This window comes from Pteropus alecto, unplaced genomic scaffold (genome assembly GCF_000325575.1).
Source record: "Pteropus alecto unplaced genomic scaffold, ASM32557v1 scaffold233, whole genome shotgun sequence".
NCBI classification, from domain to species: domain Eukaryota; kingdom Metazoa; phylum Chordata; class Mammalia; order Chiroptera; family Pteropodidae; genus Pteropus; species Pteropus alecto.
Window position 1 is genome coordinate 1,673,341 of NW_006434367.1, and position 24,449 is coordinate 1,697,789.

Consider the following 24,449-nt stretch of genomic DNA (forward strand, 5'->3'; position numbering starts at 1 on the left):
GTTCCATTTATTGAAGAGACAGTCTTCAATAAATGGTGTTGGAAAAATTGGACAGATACATGCAAAAAAAAGAAGCCAGACCACCTTCTGATACTGTATACAAGAATAGACTCAACATGGATTAAAGACAAATTTAAGACCTGAAACCATAAAACTTCTAGAATAAAACATAGACAGTAAACTCTATGTAATTTCTTTTCAAATATATTTTCCAGGGCAAGGAAAACAAAAGAAAAAATAAACAAATGGGACTACATCAAACTAAAAAGTTTTTATACAGCCAAGGAAACCATCAACAAAACAAAAAAACAACCGACTGATTGAAGATGATATTTGCTAATGATACATCTGATAAGAGGTTAATATCCAAAATATATAAAGAACTCACACAACAAAAAAAACAAACAATCCAATTAAAAGATGGGCAGAAGACCTGAACAGATACTTCTCCAAAAAGGAAATACAGATGGCCAATAGATGTATGAAAAGATGCTCAAGGTCACTAACCGTCAGAGAAATGCAAATTAAAACCACAATGAGATGTCACCTGACACCTGTCAGAATGGCTATCATCAATAAATCAAAGAACAAGTGTTGGCAAGGGTGCGGAGAAAAGGGAACCCTCATACATTGTTGGTGGGATTGCAAATTGGTACAACAACTATGGAAAACAGTATGAAGGTTTCTCAAAAAATTAAAAATGGATCTACGTTTTGACCCAGCAATTGCACTTCTGGATATTTATCCAGAGAAAACCAAAACAGTAATTCATAAACCTCTATGCACCCCAATATTCATGGCAGCACAATTTATAATAGCCAAGATATGGATGCAACGTAAATGCCTATCAACAGACAATTGGATAAAGAAGTTATAGTTCATGTATACAATGGAATATTACTCAGCCATTAAAAAAAAATGAAATCCTACCATTTGCAAATCCTACCAATGACATGGATGGACCTAGAGGTTTTTATGCTGAGTGAAATAAGTCAGACAAAGATAAATGCCATATGATTTCACTTATATATGGAATCTAAGGAATGAAAGGAATAACCTAATCAAAAATAGACTCACAAATATAGAGGACTATTTGGTGATGGACCTGAGGGAGGGAGATTGGAGGGCTGGGATAATGGGGTGAAGGGTTAAAGAAGTACAAATTGATAGTTGATAGATGGTCACGGGGATGGGGAGCACGGCATAGGGAATGCAGTTAGCATTAATATCTTGGCTAGGTGGGAAACCAGAGGAGAGAAGGAGCAGTTAGGGGGATCTTTTTATAAACTATAAATATCTAACCAATATACTGTATACTTGAAACTAATAAAAAATAAATAAAAGGTAATGAGTTTCCAATTTTAAAAAAGAATGTAAAAATAGAATTACCATATGATCCAGCAGTTTCACTTCTGGGCATATACCCAAAAGAATTGAAAGCAGGATCTCTAGGAGGTATTTGTATTCAGCCTTCATAGCAACATTATTTACAAAAACTAAAGCATGGAAGCAAAAAGTGTCCATCAGTGGAAGAATGGATCAACAAAATGTGGTATATCCATACAATGGAATATTATTCAGCCTTAAAAAGGAAATTCTGCAGTAGTTTGCAACAGATTAACCTTGAGGACATTATGCTGAGTGAACCAATGCAATTCCAAAAAAGCAAATATCGTATGAGTCCACTTACATGAGGTTCTTAGCATAGTCAAAATCATAGAGACAGAGGGTAGAATGGTAGTTGCCACAGGCTAGGTGAGGAGAGAATGGAAAGTTATTGCTTAATGGGTATAGAGTTTCAATTTTACAGATGAAAAAAGTGATGGGGGTGGATTGGTAATGATTGCATAGCAATGCAAATGTATTCAGTACCACTGAACTATATGGTTAAAAATGGTTAAGATGATAAATATTGTGTATTGTTCTGCCATAAAAGAACTTACTGAGAGAAAAAAAACTTGTTTATTAAGATATTCTTAGAGCATTAACTTGGTTTTCTATATATGTGAAGGTTTACATGGTTAAAATTCTTTAAACAGCATTGTTTAAACAGATTATATCAAAACAATAGGAGCTGACCTTGGTTATTATCTGTAATTGGTATTTGGCCAGGCCCATCAACTATGGTGGAGACCCAATTAAATCTGTATCTTTTCTTGATTATGGAAATTTTGTTGTTTTCCTTTAGTGATTTCTCTTGATTGAACAGTCAAAATAGATGGATCGTATTTAACTTTGTGTTGTCTTTCAGTTTCCTCACCCACTGCATTGAAACAGCATTACTGTTTGCAGAGAGAGTAGGAAGAAGTACTAAATAAAACTCTGGCAGCATAATTTATTTCTAATGATCTTTTTTATGTTTTCAAAATGTGATTCCAGAACCATTCAGACCCTGAAACATTCTCCTGTTAAATCCTGTCCCAAAATATTTTAGGCAGAGGAGAGCAGTGGTATAATATTAACACCAAAGCTGGAATTTATTTTTTGAAATTTAAATGGAGCTTGATTTAAACCTAAGGATAGAATGTCTTGATAAACATCAAGAAGGAAGAGATTTCATATTTTATATTTAAAAAGGAGAATGTAAAAGAGAACACCTAAGAATTTTGGTATGATTTAGGAGTCTTTAGGTACACGGAATGCATATTTTTGCATGTTTTTTAAAATAATGCCTAAGACTCTTTAATTGCAAAATTCTGTGGAAAAATAGCATGAGGGCATTTGTATGTACAAATCTGAGATTATGCTTACATTGTGTTTTACATATGAATTTGAATAAATATTAAAAATACAAAGCAGTTTTTACTTTTTCCTTGCAATTTCTGTAGCAAGTTTTATCTTACAAAGACACTTCTATAACAGTCCTCGCAGTAAGAAAGTTCATTTTAATTTGGTTAATTCATTTTTTAGCACCTCCAAAATTCTTGCCTATATCATCAACACCCCAGCCAGAGAGACGGCAGCCACCCCAAAGACGACATTCCATTGAAAAGGAAACACCTACTAATGTGAGACAGTTTCTGCCACCATCCAAGCAGAGTTCCCGATCTCTTGTAAGTAACTAAAAGACTGCATAGTAAGTTAAGGATCAGTTAGAGGACCTAGAATCATTAGCTTTCTTCAGACGATGATTAGGAGAAAAAAATTCTAAAGGTTAGAATGAACTTTAAATAACTTTAGTATTTCTTAATAGCTAAAGAAAAACAACCCTAATAGCAACCTAAATGAAATTTGACTATTCTTTGTTCATTTAAAGTACCTTTTTTTTTTCCAGAAAATTTATCAGTGGTTGCAAGTATGAATTCTTTAAAGAAATGCCTCCTTTCTTTCAAAGGGTAATAATCCACTTAAAAATTGTTAAAACTAATTTTAAAAAAGCTTAGCAAAGCCTTGCTATAGTAGGCTATTTTATTAAGGCAGAAGTACCAGGAGAGAATTTTGATCCATTAAAAACTATTATTCATTGTTTCAAAGTATGTTTTGTGATATTAGAGCCAAAGCTGCTGTTTGGACTGGTTGATAGTTTTTGCTGTTTTCCAGAGACTTTCAGATTCATGTTGTTGCTATTCATTTCTCAGGAAAGTGGGACATAGGACACAAGGCTCTGCCTGGAAAAATAGATCCACCAGCCAAATGAGGTCTGCAAAGATTCTTTTGTAGCACCACTTGACTTTAGAAATATTTGCAGGAAGATGCAAGGCTTCAATCAGTAATTCTACTGGCATTCTCACATCTAATATTTTTTCAGATACACAAGAATAAAAATCACTAGAATATGCTTATTCATATTTTTAGGCATATCGTGATGAAGCATCATGGCTTCAAATGAAGCAATAACAGATGCCCCTCCTTCAAAGTAGAGGGAGGTAGGTATTTATTGTCAAGATTCTAAGTTTGAATGGAGCTTACAGTATTGAGAGTTGATTAGTCATCACTGTTCTCAAACAATGCAGTTAAGGAATTAATGATTTTATGGCAATTCCTGACAGGATTCCTCTTAACCATTAACTAATTGCCAAAACATTGATACGATATTTGATGAAATATCAGTGGTTTAGCAACAAAAAAACAGAACTCTAACCAGACAGGTTCAAACTTTAAAACCGGAAAACTTTTGTTAATGTGAATGAATAAATTATTGCTTTAGCAAAATGTATAGTTATTGTCACAACTTAAAAATATGTAAGACGGAGCTCCTTTGTGATTTTTTTCACAAGACCAATAATTAGGAGATTCTTCTCTTCACATGGCTTTTCCTAGAAGCCAGTTTATCATTTAGGTGCATACCTGGCTTTGTAATCATAGGACATCATTGTCGAAGTTAGACTTCAATTTTAAAATTATCAATCAATTATCAGATCAATTACAAAGGAGTTTCAGATAGTAATAGAAGTTTTGCCAAGAAAGACTATCGGTGCACATCAAGGGCCCATGAAGTATTTTTCCTAAGAAAGGATATAAATAGCGTGCGCTTCATCAGACTGTGAGTTGTTTTTTGGTGGAGAAGAGAGCAGAGTAAAACCAATCTATAATCACGGAGAAGGGTGTCAATGAAAGGCAGTGGGCAGCACCTCTGGACAAGACTGGATGGTTGATGTTCAGGTTCCACATAGAACTATGCTCCCTCCAAGTGCCTCTAGGTACCAGCTGAGACAAAATAACTTCCGGGGCAAATAAAGACTTTTCTTGCTAGCAGTTTATCTTGAGAAATCCATAAAATCACACATCTCTGTGATAGTACCCTCTAGCTTGGTAAGTATTGTTTTTAAAAGTATGATTTTTTAAAAGTATGATTTAAATTTAAAATTTTAGCTATATGTTAGAAATAAGGAATCATTTTGTGATCCCTCAACTGAAAATGGCGGAAATGTCTTCATTGTTAATCACGTATTTCTCTTGTATCTTCCTCCCTTTTCTTAGGATGTTTAAAAATGTATTTTTTTCCCATCATTTGTCAAATGAGAGTGATTGCCCACCTCAATGAAAGGCTACTCGTCATTAAGTACCTTCCACAGAGGAAGCATTTGCCTGCTTGGTGTACATTCCCATGCTCTTTCAGGCACAGCAGGCAGTTGCCTGTATCCTGCATCCGAGCAAGCCCGATTTAGGAGTCTCAGTGTTAACTTGGACAACCAAGTTAGAAAATTTTAAGTTCAAGTCTTTGCTGTGTGAACTCTAAGATTCTCTAGAAATGGCTTCATGGGTTGATTACCGCTTTATACATATGGATGCAGATGTTGCTGTGAACACACATATGGAATCTACCGTTAACATCCTTTGTGGTGTTTTTTGTTTTGTTTTTCTTTCATACTTTGTAATCACTATTTGTAGGTCACTCGTGTTCAGCATTTTTTTCTCCTTTTTTCTTCCCCCTGCCATTTTCTTTTTCCCTTATCTATTGTTCAGGTTCCTAGGATAACCAGTGTATGGCCAAGGACGCCTTTCCGACCACTTTTTTCTACCATACAAACAGCTTCTCTGCTCAGCTCTCATCCTTTTGAAGCAGCCATGTTTGGGGTAGCAGGGGCTATGTATTATCTATGTGAGAGAGCTTTTACCAGCAGGTGGAAATCCTCAAAGGTTGGCCTCTTTCTGCTGGTTGTGGGAATTATTTCACTTTCTCTGTCTCTTTGACAGTGATACCTCAACTCGTGCACTCTGCAAGAATTAACAGCTTAGATGGACACTTTGCTTCTGATCGTTGATTCCAATCTTTTGTAGGATGTATAGATCACACTATGATCTCAGTTGAGAGGAAAATAACTTTGAAAGGACAACAAACTCAAAATGCAGCATTAGATTATAGGAACCTGTGAGTGTGTGTCTCTTTAAGTGACCTAATTTTATAGGAGAAACACTGCTTCCTTTTCCACGTGCAGGGGTACTCTGAGAGCCCACGGGGTGCTTTTTTCCCAGAGCCTTGCTGCTGTCAGAGCAGTGTTTGCTACCTCTCAGGCTAGGTTGCCAAAGGGGACTCCACCTCCCATAGAGCTGTGTGATTGCCTGTGTCTCACACACCCTTCTGGGAGCTTCAAGGGGCTGTGTACCCATAGCATATGTCTCCCCTAGGCTCAGAGAGTCTTTCTCTTCCCCAGCACCTTCCATAAAGCTGCAGTTATGATCAAGGTGTTATGTGGTTTTTATGACAGCCTGTTTCTCTGTAGAAAGAGATTTTAAGGTTCTTTTTATTGATGAGGTTATTTTAAATGATTCTGCATTTTATTATTGTTTTTAAAGTTTACATACAGAATATGTTTTTTAAAGAAAGTATAATAATTTCCAAACCCAGTGAAATAAAAAGCCCTGGGAACATAGTGAAGCTCCCCCGCCCCCGGCGTACCGCATACTGCTGACCAGTGTTGGCAGCAGCCTTGCCTCTTCCACCTCATACATGGTCCTGGCTCTCTGCAGTCCCTTATTTATTAAACACATCCTTGACAAATGAATTGGCATCTAGCTTCTTTGTTATTCTTTATTGCCCATCTTGGTTTAGAAAAGAGATTCTGAATATAAATGAGAAAGAAATCCCTTTCTCTGTTTATTTGTCATGAATTATAGGATAAATCTCTGTTCTTTTTCCCATATTTAGATCAGGCCATTTTGTTTAGTACAGGTCAGGTGCAGGGATGAAATTTTAACTCCTGTCACTCCTACTGCTTTACTGAAGATCTGTCAACACTTTTATTATCAATCCTCCCCAAACAGAGATATCTGTATAATAAATCCACATATTACTTTAGGCAAAGAATTCACTTTGAGTTTTAAAGTTGAACTTGGAAAAAGAAAAGTAATTAAACTTAATAGTTGCTATTTTTATTTAAATCTGACTTTAGTTTAAAAACTCAAAAAACAATGGTTGTATAATATAATATTCAAATAAATATCTGCTACTTATTTACAAAGTTTTTGCTAATCAAGAACTCTACATAAAATATGACTATTCCCACTTCTCTGTGGCTCAGTAACCGGATTATATTATACTTTCTAATTTCTTTGCTGCCTGACTGTGACCCCTTTTGAATGGTAAATATAACCAGAATTTTCAACAGAAACTTCACAATTTTAGTGACATACGTAAAAGTAATTTCTAAAGGCACATCTGCTCCTATAGCATAGTGTAATCATTATTAAAACACTTTAAGATTTAGCTTCCCTTTCCTGAATTTGAAAGTCACAGTGAAGCACAGAGAAGCAAGAGAATTAGAGTTGTATGGATCTAGTCCTTATAGTCCGCATCTCTCCATGAAAATGACCTTAGTGCTTGCCGTAGGAGTGACTGAGCCCAGTGTCACCCTGGGGAAAGGGGCTTTTACTCACGGTTAAAACCCTGAGTGCTGTTTACATTTTGGAGCATTAGTATCTCAGCCTGTTAAGGTTTAATTTGGCTTTGGGGATGTTGACTCAATTTTTTTTTTGTCGATTAAAAAAATGAAAACTATTTTAGTAACTTTATTATTTTCTTTCTTGTTGCATTAAAGTTTTGTTGTCCTTGGGAAAGCACCAGAATTAAAACATTAGCATTTGTCTTGTTGGAGATTATTTTACTAAAGGGTAATCTGCTTGAAATATTAAAACAGAACAAAAACACAAACAAAATTCACAATTTCTTATTATATCCTATGAAGTACTAGATTTGTGTATGATTCAAAGTAGTAAATTGAAAGTACGCTTGACTAAGTAAGCCCTCGTGTGACTTAAGACCGAGAAGAGGGAAGTACAAGCTGTCAGGGTTATTACATGTGCTAGTGTACCCCTGCAAATAAAAAGGATCCCATCTACCAGAAATATCTACCAGCCCAGGCATCTGAGTTGTAAAGTTAATTAAATTGTCACTATTTACCATCTTCAGAGCTTGCACAGCAACAGATCTCACTATTAATTATCTGGTTATTTGATGGATTTGCATATTATTTTGTTCCAAGTCAGCAACTATGTCACGTAGTTAGATGTCAGAAAATGTACCACAGTCATACTCATCACTGATGAATGAAAATTACCATAGGAAAAGTTCTCATGAAATATGTTCAGTGATGGAAGGAAATTTAACTTTGGGTTGTCAATACACAGCGCAATGTACATATGACATATTATTGAATTGTATACTTGAAACCTACATAATTTTATTAACCAGTGTCACCCCAATAAATTTAATTTTTAAAAAAAGAATATGTTCAAAGCTAAGAAAAGCTGTCATTCAGATGTGTGCAGCCAAAAATACTTAACTAATGCACAGTTTTAATGGCCTAACCTTCACAGAGGCAGTGCCTTGTTCCATTTGACACTATGCTCTTTTCTCAGGGTGGAGCAAAACAGAGTAAATATTGGACATAGCAATTTAATCTTATTATTGTTTTAAAGCTTTTCCCATTAAAAGAGAAAATTATATGTTAGTGATTTATTTTTAAAAGTATTTTAGACATCTTATAGCAAGTGATATAATCTTTCTGAACAAACTATCCCCCACCCTCCAAATACTAAACTCTTCATCTTAAAAATTTATTTGCAAGATATTTTCCAAAACATTTTTAAGTATATTTAACCTTCGTTAAGTTAGCTTAACAGAGACAATTTTGTATTGATTTTTAGTAAGAATCAATAATTCTTCGAACTACTTTTTTTAGTAAATGCTAATGTTTGTCCAGTTTGCAACCTAGATTTGTTTTTGTTTTTCTCCAATTGAAAGACAGAACTGAATGTTAAAACTGCATAAACAGGCTGCATTCATAGTCATGCGCTTTCTCATTTGACTTGTTTGATTCCAGAATGCCTGTGAGCAATGCTATTGGGGGGGGGGGGCGGGTAGGGGAATTATAATGTGTTTGTACTGTGAACATTAAGTTTCAGTGTCACTACACCACAATGGCCCTTGTGAAGCCTGGCCCAGTGTGAATGCACAAGACTGTTCTGTCTTTCTATTAGATCCACCAATCAAGAGCAGGGCCAGATGGGGAGCAGATGGGCATGGGATTCTTTATTCAGTGGGATCAGTTACATCAACATCTTCCTCAGCTGTTTTTAGGGAAACCATTAATGTAAGACAGCCAACATAAATATTTGTTATGCAATTCTTCTGATTTTCTCCACATCTTTCCAATGCTGACTATGCATTCAGCAGTGGTTTAAAAGTAATAACAGGAATCTGGAGAACTGTAGGATAGCCTGTAAAGATTGCTTTTGGCTATAAACTGCACCAGTAGTTACATGTTCCAGCTCCACTTGTACCATTAAGATTTTTCAAGGTGTGCTGATGTAACTTACCACTAAATAATGCTTCTCAGTATAAACTACTAACCACCTTCTTTTGGCTATTCTGGGTACCACAAACCAGCTTTAAAAACAGTACCAATGTTGTTGATTTGCTTTTTATCTATTAGCATATAGTGTACAACACAGCACTAAGTAATGTCTATGATTTCCTAAAATCATAGGAAACGACTGACAAATTTGGCTTAGAACAACAAAATTTTTTTCAAGACACATAGCTCAACTTAATGTAATAGAGATACTTGAGGGAAACTAATTCAACAAATGTGAGGAACTTTCACTAATCGGAAACTTCAGTAGGCTACAGTGTTTCACGTGGTCCACAGTTTTCTCTCGTCTGTTGTCTTAGTGTAATTAGAAACTATGTGGTCCCCAGAGTGAGCCCGCTCTGTGTTCGTTGGGAAACTTTTCTTCTCTGAAGCTACTAACCAGGTATTTGATCTGATTTTACAATGCCAGAAAAGAGGGGTGGGAGTTTCTTATTCATGTGAAATTTTGAATTTCAGGAGGAATTCTGCTATCCAGTGGAATGCCTAGCTCTAACTGTGGAGGAAGTGATGCATATTCGTCAGGTCCTGGTGAAAGCAGAGCTGGAAAAATACCAACAATATAAAGATGTCTACACTGCCTTGAAAAAAGGAAAGGTAGAGCTGTTTAAAGTTGATTGATCAGCAGGGTTAGCAGAAGGGTCAGTCACAGGCATAGTCTCCTGAGGGAGCCATCTGCTAGCCAGATGGTGTGAACTTTTAGGGGATTTTAGGAGGTAAGAGACTTATTTTCCGGTAGACAGTACCTGTTCTGCCTTGCTCTCAAAAGGGAGTATTTTTGTTTCTCCCTTATAAATCAAAAGCTGTGAAAGGCTTAAAACAACCATAATAAATCATGGTATGCCTTCATAAAACCATGTCTACATTTAGTTGATATACTTGTAAAGGACATATATCTGAGAAACAGAGGAGACTTTCAGAACCTTTTTTAGTCTGCTTCCATGGTGGTGAGACTCTTGAGAGCTGTGGTCTTTCCTTACTTTTTAAAGTAGAATTATAATTAAAGATAGAGCCAAAGTATAATTGTCACAGAGCCAAACATAAAAACAGGTTTCTGCATTCTCTTCTTCCTCTGTTTCCTGAACTTTCCCAATGGATAAATGTAAAGCATATTTAACCATATTAATTAGGAAGTTAACTGTTGGCATTGCTTTTTTTCCTTCTTTCACATTTGTATTTTCTAGCTTTGCTTTTGTTGCCGAACCAGGAGATTTTCCTTCTTCACCTGGTCTTACACCTGTCAGTTCTGTAAGAGGTAAGATTTTTTTTATAACTGATGGCAATAGGCAAAGAAATAACAGTTAACTTCATTGTTTCATCATTTTTCTACACAGAAACAATATTAGAAATAATCTGTTATCACATTGTGTTATACTCATGGGTTAGGAATACTGATTTCTTCAAAAGAGTGGATCAAATAATTATTTCGTGTTAAACCTGGAACATGTTTTTCTGCATGTATTTCTTTTACATAACCAAGATCATTCTAATAATAATATGTCATGTTTGAACAACAACAAAAAAAATAGATGTGATTGTCATATGCCCCCTGGATAGACAAATAAGAAAATTCCAAACAGATGTAAGTTGATTCTTTTATAGGAAACAGTGCAAGAGTTAAGTTTTACAGATTGATTGTCTTTTTGGCAATCGACAGTTGTATCAATTTGTTATATTCTGATAGAAGAACCAGAGAGATTTTGCAATTTATCGTAGAAATTCACAACCATGCAGCCATTGGCTTCTTTAACTCTCCAGTTGCATCTATGGTATCATGCCAAATAATACTTCTGATTTTGTATACAGGCCGGTGTGCTCACAGTGTTGCAAAAAGGTAAGCTAAGCTTGGTGAAATTATAGCTTATGTTAATTTTAATAGATTGCCTCTTTAACAGTATTGCTCATTCTTAGTTTTATTTGGGATAATAGATGCGGCTGCCCTCCAAGCCATACTCTACTCTTCCTATTTTTTCATTGGGACCTTCTGCCTTGCAAAGAGGAGAAAGTTGTATGAGGCCAGAAAAACCCTCCACTGGCCACCATCGACCACTTCGGAGCATTGCCAGGTGAGCAAGGGGCCTAGATCTTAAGAGCATCCTTTGTAAAAGAAGAATGCTCCTTTTGAGGACTGTGGTGACATCACATGGTTTTAGCTTGAGGGATTTGGGTAGGTAGGTTGGTTGGTTGGTTGGCTGGCTTATTTTTACATAGTTTTGACTTGCACACAAATCTCCAAAACTTCTGAGATGTAACTTGTCAAGGGATAATGGTTAACTACTTGAGGGATACTTTAATCTCAGTTTATTTTTATTTCTACTTTAGAAATAATTACTTTTGTGTGTCCTTTAACAGTCAGCTTTAAATCTGCCCTTGTTTTCAGTGGAGTTGAAAACTTAAATGTAACAGTTTAATCTTTCATTCTTTAATTTTAAAAGAAAATCTCTTTAATCCTATACTTACAACAGTCTACAATAACTGGCTTACTTTCCTATTGTAAAGGCAGAAATGAAGCTTTATGCCAAGAGCTGGCAATTTAAAAGAAAAAATTTGCTTGGATATCAGTCTCTTTGCATTTAATATAGAATAAGTTTAGTGTTGGTACTAAAGAAAGATAGTGTCGGGCTAGCTTAAGTCAGACACTGGCAGGGCCAAAGAAGGTTAAAGTTTGACACACCAGCCACCCATTGGAGGGGTGGGTGGCAGACACTGGCATTAGTGCCAAATGCTGGATGGCAGCCACTCCTGCAGATTACGGTTCTGTGGACAATGAGGCAAGGAAGCTATCAGCCCAGCAGATGACTTGTGCCTAAGACTGCTATCCCTATACTTTCAACTCTCTGCGGAGACACTGCTGCTCCACGATGACTTCTGATCATGGATTGTCACCTGCGGGCTCAAGGCAATGCAAATAATAATCTGTTGTTCTTTTCTGTACTTACCTTGAACCAATGTTCTTGTTTGTTTTAATTAAAATAGTAATGAGTAGGTGAATCTTAGTTATTTCAAAAAATTAACCAAAACATTTATTATGTTCATCTAGTTAACTCTAGCTCTCTGGAATCCAAATAATCAGTTACCCAAATATAGATAATTGTTGAGGGAGAGGCATATTTGATAAATATATAAATTATAAGAAAGCTGGTTTAAAGATAATTTTTCAATATGTGTTATAAGATTGAGATAAAATTACTTAAGTTTCCAATAGTCTGACCTACCATCTACAGTTAACTAATGTTCATTAACTATGACATGGGGTTGCTGGAGAAAGAACTTGAAGTTCCTTCTGATTCTTCAGTAGGACATTAGTAACTTGTACTTCATTTCACTTTAGTTGTTAAAGTTTATAATCTCTATATATATGTGTGTATAGTAATAGTCTGAATATCCTATTTTCCAAAAATTCTGGAAGAGATGCTGAGTTTTCAGTATTTCTTAATAAAACATGTTCCTTGGTTTATTTTTTAAAAAATATTTTGAACCTCATCTCCAGTTAGAAATTCTTCTTTGGAAGAACATGACATGACTAAATCACTCACCATCCCATAATGTTTTGGCAACAAATTTACCTTTTTACACATATTTTCTTAATATTGCAGTAGAACTGTAAGTAACAATACTGAATGATTTAAACATTTTGCTTTTTTTCCAGGTTCTCCTCAAAATCTAAGTCTGTGGACAAACCAGATGAAGAACTACAGTTTCCCAAAGAATTAATGGAGGACTGGAGTACTATGGAGGTGTGTGTGGACTGCAAAAAGTTCATTTCAGAAATCATCAGTTCTAGCCGGCGTAGCCTGGTGTTGGCCAACAAAAGAGCCCGGTTAAAAAGGAAAACACAGTCATTCTACATGTCCTCACCAGGCCCCTCGGAATACTGCCCTTCAGAGAGGACTATCAATGAAATCTGAGCTGTGTGCCTTTCAGTTGCTTTTGTGTTCAGAGTCGGCATTAACACGGAGAACACTGAGCTGGACTGTCTCTCCTCGCTTGTGGTTTTTGTTAATCGGCTCGATTTGCATTAGATCAGGTTTTTGCTGCATCACATTGTTCCACAGACTGCTGCATTCATATCAATCGATAATACATGACAGGTCAGCCAATTGCTCGTTTGCACTGAGAGGACAATAGTTTGAAACCTGCTTTTGTGTATGTGTGTGGATTTGGAGACCAGAAACTTTTCCTTAGTTCAGTTCCTTACTGTTCCTCAAATGATTTTCTGACTAAGGCAAAAAGCTTCTCATGTGAGAAATCAGCCTAACAAAGATGTCGATGTTAGCACAGTTCTAAGCAGTAAGTCATATTGGCACTTCCACCGGACAATATTTCTATCTAATGCAAGTAGTGATCCAGAGCCCTGCCACCTACCAGATACCTGGAGGCGGGGCCAGACTGCTCGTCGTCTCACAGCGCAAAACCTGGAAGGATTTGCTCATACTGTCAAACTGATTTCAAAGTATTGTTGCTCTGAGATGAAAACTCTACGAGGGATTTTATGCCTGCGTTTTAGTGCGAAACATCTGAATAAGCTGTACACCCAAGTGGGTGACTATTTCCTCTGAGCTGCTGTGTTTGCCCCTGTGCAGTGGATCAGTGTCTCCTGAGTGGGTGACAGGTTTTCATTCCCTATCTTGCATGTATTATGGTTACTTGTCATTTTATAATGGAGATCTAAGAATTAAAGTTTTGTGATAGTTTCTGGACAAAGGAAGGCTAAACATTTGCCAAGAGCTGAGTGTATTTCGGTTAACGACGAAAGGGTCACGACAGCATAGGGTGCCAGCTGTTGGCCACACTGCAGGGAATGCGCTGGCGTGCATATATTTTCAACTACACTTTTCATAACTTTATGGTGTAGCCATCATGACTAAATCAAGCCACCATTTGGTACGTAAGGTCTCAAACTGAAATTTATTTATTTTTATAAATGAATTTTAAAAGAAAAAACATTACCTACTTCTTTTAAAACTAATAATTAACCTGCTGATAGGCTTTTTGGATGCTTTTTGCACAAATTTTCTTTGTAAACAACTTGAGTGAGTAGGATAGGTTTATGATGAAGGTAGGTTGGAGGGTATCATTGTAAACCTGACATTTCTCAGCTCATTTGGCTTATATCATGGGCTTTATTATTTTCATATGCTTAGAAAATGACCAACCAATCAAATTGCCATTAATGTTTGGAAAGTCAGTTAACGCACATGCACAATAATCTCCTAAAAGCTATAGAACACATCTGTAGTCGACCCTATGACAGCATTGTTTGATAAAAGGCATGCCAGTTGCATTTCATAACACATCAAAATATGGTAACATTTCTATATAAATTAACAGTAATACCTCAAAACTGCTCTGGTAGTAGTTTTTTAATGGATTGAAATTTAAAATTTAGTAAATGTCCTAAAATTACTTATGAAATAAACTTTACCAATTGACTAAAATAATGCATGTTAACAGTTTGTATTTGCATGTGAAAGTAGGCCACCAGAGAACCCTTATTTCGTATGCAAATGTTTAAATTATTTTAAAGACTCTTGTTTAAGAGCTTTAAACATTACATTGGGTGTATCTCAGTTTTAAAGTTTTCTAGGGCACTGTTTGAACTCTTATGGTGTGGAGCCACACCCTCCGAAAGCCTGGGCTTAATCCTGCAAACGACTACCAGGAAGGGTGCAAGGCAGAGGGAGTGTTATCTGTAGATGTATATTGATATGACCTAGGAGAGTGTGCTTTTTAAAATAATGACTTGTTTACCATTGTTATTAAAATGTGAGAAACTAAACCCCCAAAATGAGAATTTTATTTACGCTCACAAGGTAAATATCTAGCACATTTCAGTCTTTGGTGTCACTTCTTTATAAAGACTGATTTGAGCATTATGATCACCTCTCACCAGAGCATTAGAATGTAAATTCTTCAACAGCATTAATGAGGTTTGCCAAGTGCGTTAAAGAGGTCACATGTATGGTGTGTCTGCATGAGATCCTGTGCAGAAAGTAGTGTAAGAAAAGGGCATATGACACAGTTAAATTTATAGACATTCGATTAGCATCACTTTTTGTTGCCAAAACAATTTCTTGCATTTAACCCGTTCTTATCCATGACATGTACCCAGCACTTCAGCTAAATTAGGTAATTTCCAGAGGGTAGTTCACTAACAGCTTGTGGAGTGTAGTCTTACCATCTTTAGCCTAGTCTGACCTTAGGCCTATCTTCCTTTTCATACTACTAAAATAGCATACCTTTACAGTATTCTTCTTTGTCCTGGTTTCCAGCTATTTGGCATTACTTCTGATAGCTGGTATCAGTTGGAACCTGATGTGTCTTAGAACTTGTGTGCACACTGAGCAGTCCTCCCTGTGTGAATCCTCTCTCAGCTCAAGCTTTCCTTCTGTCCCATACCTCCTGAGGTCACCCTGTTGGGGGATCTTTGTTTCCTTCCCCGTGACTTAACTTCCGGTCAGTGTCAGAGTAGCTAAGAATGCTTGTAAATACTGTAATATATTTATTAATATTTAAAATGCATTCATTCAGTGGACAATTTAAATTAACTCTTCCAAGACAAGTAAAAATTAAATAATTGATAAGTACATCGACTTAACAGTCTTACTAGATAGAGTTCAAGTCTTAAGTCTTTCAAATTAAACAAGAAGGTTGTTATGTAGGAGTTTTTAAATGATCTTACATTTGAGATTATGTGATTAGCACCGTGCACTCATACCATGAATTTCTTAAGGCTTTTAGTTTTCTAACCATATTAATAAATATAGGACTGGATTTCAGGTGTCACAGAGGAGACATCTGAAAGTTTTAAATTATGTTGCTATTTGCTAAAGCAAATTTTTGCTAAAGCAAAGTAGCAGAAAATTTTGTACATGTAAAACTGTTGAAGAGCCATAGAGAAATGTTCATACTCACTGGACTTGTATGAAAGTCAAGTTGGTATTGGTATTCAGGGTGACATGACAGTACTAAATGTTTTCCATTAAAATCTTTTATTTTAAAATTTATCTAGGGAAAAATAAAACACCTTTGCATCATACCTTCTGCATTGAGTTTCTGTTGTGAAATGGTGATGTCTTTTGGTAACTAGCTGTCAGAAACTCCCTAGGTTGGGAAGACAGGATACTTTTATTATCAGCAGCTTATGATCACTTTGAGAAATATAATCTAACAGGGACCACACTGGAAAAATAATCAAAAATGGAGCCACCACCATAACTGCTATGTTACCAAGCAGTCACGACTCCTTTTTTACCTCAAGAGGGTAGGAAATTAAAACTCTGTAAATAGTACATAACATTTTATTATATAACAAGTCATATATATGGAGACAAATTATATGTAGAAAGATCATAAAGTTTTTGTATGTTTTATAAAGGGAATTCCTCAAGGAATATATTTCTAAAATGTCCCATGATAAGAAAATGTATTGTTATTGCACTTAAATTGCTTGAGAAAAAAATAGGAAAGTTAAACCCAGAATGAACTTAGGAAAGTTCTTATGTTAAATAACTAGAGAGCATCATTTAAGGTATTTACATATCTTAAATATTACACAATACTGAGTTTGACATTCATACACACAAGCTACTCCCTTATTTGCCAGATGTATCTTAGGATCTCCTTCGCCTGAAGTTTCTCTGTGAGATGTGTATGATGACATTTCTGTGTACGTCCAGCTGATAATCTAAATGTGCACTGACTTTCTCAGGCTAAGTCAGAGTCCTTGCCTCCTGCCTTCTATTCCAGCGATACACTTTGGAGGCCGTAAAGGAGAAATCTTTGGGTAACCTGTATTTAGCAATATCTTTCTTTTTTTCTTCTCAGCCCCAGTGGAGGAAAAGATAGATAGTTATAAGTGATCATTGTCTAGAATTTCATAAAGAGAACTTTTAAGAAAGGGCCTGATTGCACATGTGTTTAGAGACCCCAGTTCTGCCTTCTCTGCAGAATGTGCAGGTACGTGCAAACGCACACACACGTTCATTATAAAGCTCATGAAGGGTAAGCTCCTTCTTCCCTCATATCAGCCAAAGACCCATCTCCTAAAATATTTAATAGCTGAAAACCAACTTAATATAAAACTCTGCCTACACTAATTAAATGTCTAGGCGCAATTACCTAGCAGACTGAATTTACACTATTATTTCGGCTCATTCCATTGAAATGTATTTGATGTACAATTTACGTATTTAGAATAGATCTTACTGTGCAAAAAAGAAAAAAAAAATTCCACAGCTGTTTCTACATCAGAATCTTGGATTTTGAAATTCCGTTGGATTTTGATACCGGCAAAATCTGAGCCACTACAGTATTATGGAAATAAAAGGGCTTCAAAACTTATGGGCCACAGCTCTCAAAAAGTGGGCTTTGAAAAATGAGACATCAAGAAGTTGTTTTATGTCCCTGGGGCTTAAGAACCGAAGAATCATCTTGATGTTTGAACCTATGCCACGTTCAACACAACTCAGTGTTCAGATTTCCTTTGCCACCCAGAGTGTCAGACACTGTCAGATGTGTACTAGTAATGCTCTTGCAAGCTGCGCTAATGAATCTGATCCTCTGTGAACTGAAAAAGGGAAAAACGCCCTTCCCTTGTGTGTAGCCAGCAGGGAAGGACAGCCTTAAGCAAGCCTGCTCACTTGGAGTTTGCCCTTCTATATGTTCTTTTTTGTGTTGGCGTTCTCTTTTGACTAAAGGAATCAGCTGTCATTCCCTGGCCTACCTTCCCCTGGTCCTTTTCCCTAGGGTGAGCAGAGAATGTCACATCCCAACTTCCCAGGAGTAGCAGTGTTTAGGAGAGTGAGAATGCCAAAAAAGAATTGAAGATTTCTGTAGGGCTAACCTGAATATCAAGTCCCTAAGCAAACATTGTATTAACACTGAAGGAAAGCATGTGGGAGAAAGAGAAAGAAGGAACAGCAAGATTGTTTTGCACACGTAAATCTTCCAAACGATGTAGCTACTGCAGTGTAGAATCTAAACGTATAAACAGACAAAAAAAGAATAACTTCTACTTTTAAGGGGAAGAAACTTTGATTTTAGACATCCCAAAGAGAAAAGAAGCCTAAGAATATTTCAGCTTGTCCACCAAGGAAGGGAACATGATGACATTAAAAGTCCTCTGGGTCATCTTACCACAGTCAAGGTCGTTTCGAAAGTCAGATCCACAGAAGTTGGACTAAGCACTGTGGGCATAACTGGCTGGACATTGCCACCTCCAAGTGACTCTTGTGACAGCTTAAAGTTTCCTCCAGGTGTAGCCAGATCCTATGACACCTTCATCATAGGAACTGGACCTCTCTCTGTTCCAAAATGTTACTAGCAAAAACGACTTTTTAAGACTCGAGAGCTTTCATCTTAATAACTGAAATAAACTAGCCTATAATCAATGAGGCATTCTTTTCAGCAGTATACCTGGTTTCAAGTACCTGAAATGGTTCTAACTAAACTATGCTAAACAGCTATCTGACATTGGGAAAGTTCTTTAATATTTCTGGATTTCAGTTTCTTTCATTTAAAAGCAAGGGACCAACGAGGTGGTCTCTAAAGTCACTCTTTTCTTTCTAAACAATTTTTCTGTCTCGATGACAAACCTGATTATGTATATTACATGAATGCAAGAAAAAGTGTAAAATATGCTGCATTTACTAGAAAACTTGGGAGGCAAATTCAGTTTTATGAATTGCTGTAAAGAACCTGAGTCTACTTCCCAAAATTAAAAAGAAAAACTGTGGAAAGATGAGTTGACGTATATTAAAAACAGACACAAAAATAAACCCCTTTGCACCAGCCATTTTGCGTCAGCAACTTCCAGTTACCGGCGGTTCATCTCCCAGCCCCGTGCAATGGAAAGACCTTGTCTATCTTGGCAAGTCTTTGTTCCCACAGTGTGATGTGTATTCCTGTTGGAGATAATGAAAGGAAGCAAGTAGCTGTAGGGGCAACTACATATAACAGACTATTTTAATTGCATTAAAAGGAAATAAAAATATAAATAACTCCTGTCATCCAGCTTAGTCTAAGAAATAGTTACCACAGCTACAGGGAGTCCCTGATATATACGCCTCCCATGGTACTAGTGGGATCCCCAGCCAAGAGGCTTGTCTCTTTGACCCTCAATGCTGTAGACCCCATCATTGCCTGAGCTCTCTTCTCCACCAAATTTGATCTCTGCTGTTGACTTTTAGAACTGAAAGTGATCCAAGAAGACATTTGGTCCACCTGCCGGTAAATGGCAAACCCTCAGCTTTGTTTTAAAATGTCCAGGATCAGGCAGACCCTTTTCTCTGTGAAGTTTCATCATCAAACAGGCCTAATAGTTATGAAGTTCAGCCCTCATGTAGTTTATTGCCGTCGTTTACTCCCTGGTTCTGCCTCATGTGGCTCTACGCATGTGCCTACTCTCCCTTCCAAGTGGCTGCCTTAAATAGCTTCTTAATCCTCATATCTCTCTGGAACACTACCTATTCCTACATCCCACTGCACTTAGCACCTAACATCCTACTACGTCGTTCCATGAAGGTAGAGATCTTTGTCAAATTTCCTCACTGCCAATCGTGTTTCTGGAAAAATACCTGGCATGTAAGAGGTGCTCAGTAAATGTGGAGTGAATGAATGAATGAATGAATGAGCAGGTTCAATATAGAAATGAGAATAAGAAATATCAAGATGTCTTCTAAACAATTGACACAATTTGTTGTCTGTGTTCATTAACAGATAAATGCCACATAGAGCCCTGTGTTTTTCCTTTAACTCAGGAGTACAATTCAAAATCAACAAATCACTGCAGCCCTGAAGTGGCTGATTAGAAGAGAGAGTCAGCAGCTCATGCCGTTAGCATGGTTGACTTGGAGCTTGCAGAAACCCTACTTGCCAGTCTGAGTTTCCTGCCTCACTCTTGTAAATGCCACTCACTTCTGCTTCTAGAGCGCCTGGGCAGAATCGCTGTGCACAGTTCTGCCTCCCTGATCAAGCTTTTTGCCATTAAAAACTTGACGTGCAGATGTATAGAGACCCTGGAGATCTATATTCGAAGCAGCTACATAAACATACAAAGTATATTTTTCAGTACTGAGTTCATACTCATTAAATTTTACTATTTTTACAGTATGGTAGTTAACTCTTACTAGTAATCATAACATTTTGATTAAAATGTATGTGCCAACTAGGCTGAAATAAAAAAATAAAACTATTTCAAATTTTTCATATTAATACATTTGGCCCATAAAAGAAAATAAAAATGTGTAGATAAGCTTTATGATAGAAGATATTCTGTGCTGTGTGTTACTATTAGTATATAATTTAGAAAATATTTTGGTAATTTTCAGTAGCTAATAATAGCTACAAGTTATTGAGCACTTACTCTATATCAGATACTGTGCTAAGAATCCTCAGTCACATTATTTCTTTTTAATACTCAGCTCTGAAGTAGGTAATATTAACATTCCTCTTTTACAGATGGGAAACAGAAATAGCAACGGTATCATTTACCCAAGGTCAAACCACTAGCCCAGCATCAAACTTGAGGTTTCTCCCCTTCCAAGCTGTACTCATAACCATGCTGCATTTCCAGCTGCTTTTCCTAACTGCTGTGATTCTGAATCCAGCCTCAAGTTGCAAAGCATGTAATGAATACCCAGAACTGTGCATGTAAAGTAAAACATCTCATCTTGTCTCCTAAAGAACTTTAAACTTGCCAGGCAAATATATATAGGAACAGGTAAAGTCCAAGGCAATATAAACCTAGGAATTTATAGTAAGCTGTGAGCTGGTGTCAGTCAAGGACAGCTTCATAGAAGTAGATTTGAAGGTGAGTTCAGAGGAGGGAGAGGACCCAGTATATCCCCAAATACAATCTGATGACCACCTGTACTGGAGTCGTCTGGGCCAATGCCTAGGCCTTGGTTCTGACTTTTTCCAAAAAAAAAAAATGAGAACCCTCTCTAACCTTTTAATCAAGGAAGGTTATGATAGGATTATTTTTGAGTAATTCGATAAGAAGCAGAACAGAATGAAAGGGAGACCAGTTAAAAGGCAATTGTACAAATTTAGTATAAGGTGAAAGTATTTGTTATCTATTGCTATGTAACAAATTACCCCCAAACTCTATGGCTTTAAATAATAAACATTTATTATCTCACAAGTTTCTATAGGTCAGGAAATCAGGAACAGCTTTAGTTGGGTGGTTCTGGCCTGGGGTCTCTCATGATCTTGCAGTCAAGATGTCAGCTGGAGCTGCAGGCAGTCGAAGACTTCGCTGGAGCCAGAGGCCCACTTCCGAGATGGCTACTCACACAGCTCCTCTCTATCAGGCTTCTTCAGTGTGTGTCCTCACGACATGGCAGCTGGCGTACCCCCAGAGCAAGTGATGCAAGAATGAGCAAGGTGCAAGATGCAGTATTTTATGACTTGGCCTGGGAAGTCATACACCATCATGGCATATTCCGCAGTAATCCATTGACCCCACAGGTCAGCTCTGCTCAGTGTGGAGGACTACATGTGGGCCTGGTCACCAGGAAGCAGCCTTCTTGGGGGCTGTCTTGGAAGCTGGCTACCTCAGGTGGTAAGTACCCGAAGCAGCCTGGGACAGTGAAAATGAGAAGACAGACTTGATCTGAGACCTTTTATAGGAATATTTGCTTTCCAAATGGCTACAGAGAGAGCAAGAGGAAGAAGTCAAACAATAAGTTTTCGTGTTTGGGATATGGAAGTAGCATTAATTAGAAATGAGGGAAAGGAAAGCAGTTTGGTGGAAGGGACCAAATTTAGTTTTATTTATGTCAATTGAGAGATGTAGTGGAATCTTTAAAAAGGTCAACTTAACAAACTTTTTCTGTCAAGGGCCAAACAGTAAATATTTCAAGCTTTGGGCCTCTGACAGTCTCTGTCATGTACTCGTCTGTTGGTGGGCTTTAGTTACAAACTTTAAAAATGTGAAAATTTTTGCTCAGGCTGTAGTTTGCCAACCTCTGCCCTAAGCAAACTGCCCTATAACAGCAGAGAACACAAGCACAGACCCTGATGAGAAGTCAAGACTGGGAACCCAAATCAGTTCCGATGAAGCCGATGTTCCTAATTCCATCCCCGCCTGGCAGAGTGCTCTGAAGGACTCCACAGCCCAGTGAGGCCCAGCGCCAGTGGCTGCGGCACTGTGGGCCGTGCCCTCGCTGAGGTGTCACGTGGCTCTCTGGGTCAGCCTTCTGAGGAGGGCATTTTACAAATGAGGAAGCCTCAGCCACGTGATCTGCCCAGGTTTACTCCTCATGCCTACGATCCACAGCTGGCTCACAAGGATACCCTCCTTAGCCCCTAAAGTTACCAGAATAACCCTGCCTCTCCTTAGGATACTGAAGCTGTTACAGAACCTATGAAAATCTGTTCTTAATGTATTGGGCATTCACTCAGGCTCAGTCATAAGTAGAGATCTTCTAGGGAAGACATCCAGGAAAAAAAAAATAACAAAGAAACTCTTAACAGACACCCAGCAGTTAACTGCTACTTCAAAGCGTGCCTGCTCTTTTCTAAACAGAGGACAGAAATGTTGTCACCCATTCTTTAGAAGCCAAAAGCCACTGGCTCGAATCAGACAGACACAGTTTTAATAGTTGGTTCTATGCCAAATGGGTGGAAGCGTCTTCAAAGACTCTTCAGAGCCATCACTCTCCTACAAGAAGTGAAGCCTGACTCCAGAGAGCTGGCGATCCGCCCACAGTCACAGCGTGGCAGCAGTGGCCTAACCAGCAGGCAGGCACAGACACGCTGTCCCCAGGAACGCCCGATGGGCTCGGAGCCCCGGAAACCCCAGCTCCCAAGGGGACCTGCCACACTCCTCTCGAACATCATCCACTTTTGGTTTCTCTGAGAGTTCACACACTAGTGCATTCGACTTTCATTCCTACCAAACTCAAGGGCTGCAATCATGTAAACTGGAAATGAAGGAAAGGCAACAGAATTCTGGATTTATTTCTGTTTTTGGCAAAATAATATAACCTTAGACCAGTAATATGACATTATCAAAATACCTAGTTTTTCCCGATACTCATTTCTTCTCAGAAAAACTAAACTGGTTGGTTTGGTTACAGCATAAGTAAGGAAAACTGTATCACAGTTCATATTCAGAAACTAAAATGAAGTAGGTTTTATGTTACTTGCTATATGTATATCATTAAAAACTCGTCTCCTAAATTAACTCTAAGGGCCCTGGTCAGTGGAAGATAATGAAAGCTATTAAATAAATTAATTGTGCATGTGGAACTGCTGTGATGTCTGTAGAACAGGAAACTTCAGTACTGGCCAGTCAGCAGCAGAGCACCAGGCCCCATACCCAGCACTCCATGGAAGAGTCAGTGGCCCTTGGCCTGGTGAGCTCCACTGACCTGGCAGAACCTCTGGCTCCAAGGCCAACCTCAGGCTCTAATGTTTAAAACCACTGTGCCATCCCTCTGAAATAGCATTTCTGAGAAATCAAAGGAATATTCATGGTTTAATATCCCAGCACACTTGAGGCTCGAAACCCACAAGAATCTTCTATTTGAGTGTGGGAAGTTATAGAGTATGAAAAAGCCATTCTCTTCTTATGCTGATATTTTGGTTTCTAGGGAAGGGATATCAAAGATTTAAATTAACTTCTTGTTTAGTAAACAACATTTCCACACAAAAAAACAAACGTAAGTCATAGGCCAAGATGTAGCAAATTCATTCCCTTTCTAGAATCCCTTTCCTATGTGTCTAGGCTGCACTAATCGTGATTTTTCCTTCTGACAAACCAAGTGTAGAGCAAGAGTGTCCACAGCCTAGGGTGGATGATGAATGCCCATTGACTTGCTGCTCAACCTTTGTCTCCGTGTCCTGGGTGCAGGAAGCCCGAAGATCAGATGCTCCTGGTGCTTCATGCTCTGGTGCAGGCCAGGGCTAGGCGGCTCTCCTGCTCTGCCTTACATGGGCCACTCACCCACTCCAAGGCCGCATGACCCTGTGGAGAGAACGGCACTGAGGAACCTCCCAGGGGGCTGTGTCCACATGTCAACGAGTGAGATGAAGGCCTCTGTCAGGTGCCATCATGCTTATGTTCTAACACCTCTGCTAGAGGGCATCTCAGGAAATGAGACCACCCTCCGAGTGATGGCAGTACCTGCT

General features: G+C 37.8%; 1 protein-coding gene across 3 annotated transcripts in view; it reads left to right on the forward strand.

The window, feature by feature from the left end:
- SPIRE1 (spire type actin nucleation factor 1) overlaps positions 1-16,350 on the forward strand; it is a 179,179-nt gene extending 162,829 nt beyond the window's left edge. The window contains exons 10-16 of one of the 3 annotated variants that reach the window (XM_015587251.2): positions 2,911-3,053; positions 5,407-5,580; positions 9,771-9,908; positions 10,496-10,566; positions 11,118-11,145; positions 11,241-11,377; positions 12,961-16,350. In XM_015587251.2, the coding sequence (XP_015442737.1) occupies positions 2,911-3,053; positions 5,407-5,580; positions 9,771-9,908; positions 10,496-10,566; positions 11,118-11,145; positions 11,241-11,377; positions 12,961-13,219 (950 nt within the window). In that variant the 3' untranslated portion in view covers positions 13,220-16,350. The remainder of the gene's footprint in view (positions 1-2,910; positions 3,054-5,406; positions 5,581-9,770; positions 9,909-10,495; positions 10,567-11,117; positions 11,146-11,240; positions 11,378-12,960) is intronic. The other 2 variants (XR_003045515.1, XM_006909219.3) reach the window with 2 other exon arrangements.
- Positions 16,351-24,449: the final 8,099 nt, after the last annotated feature.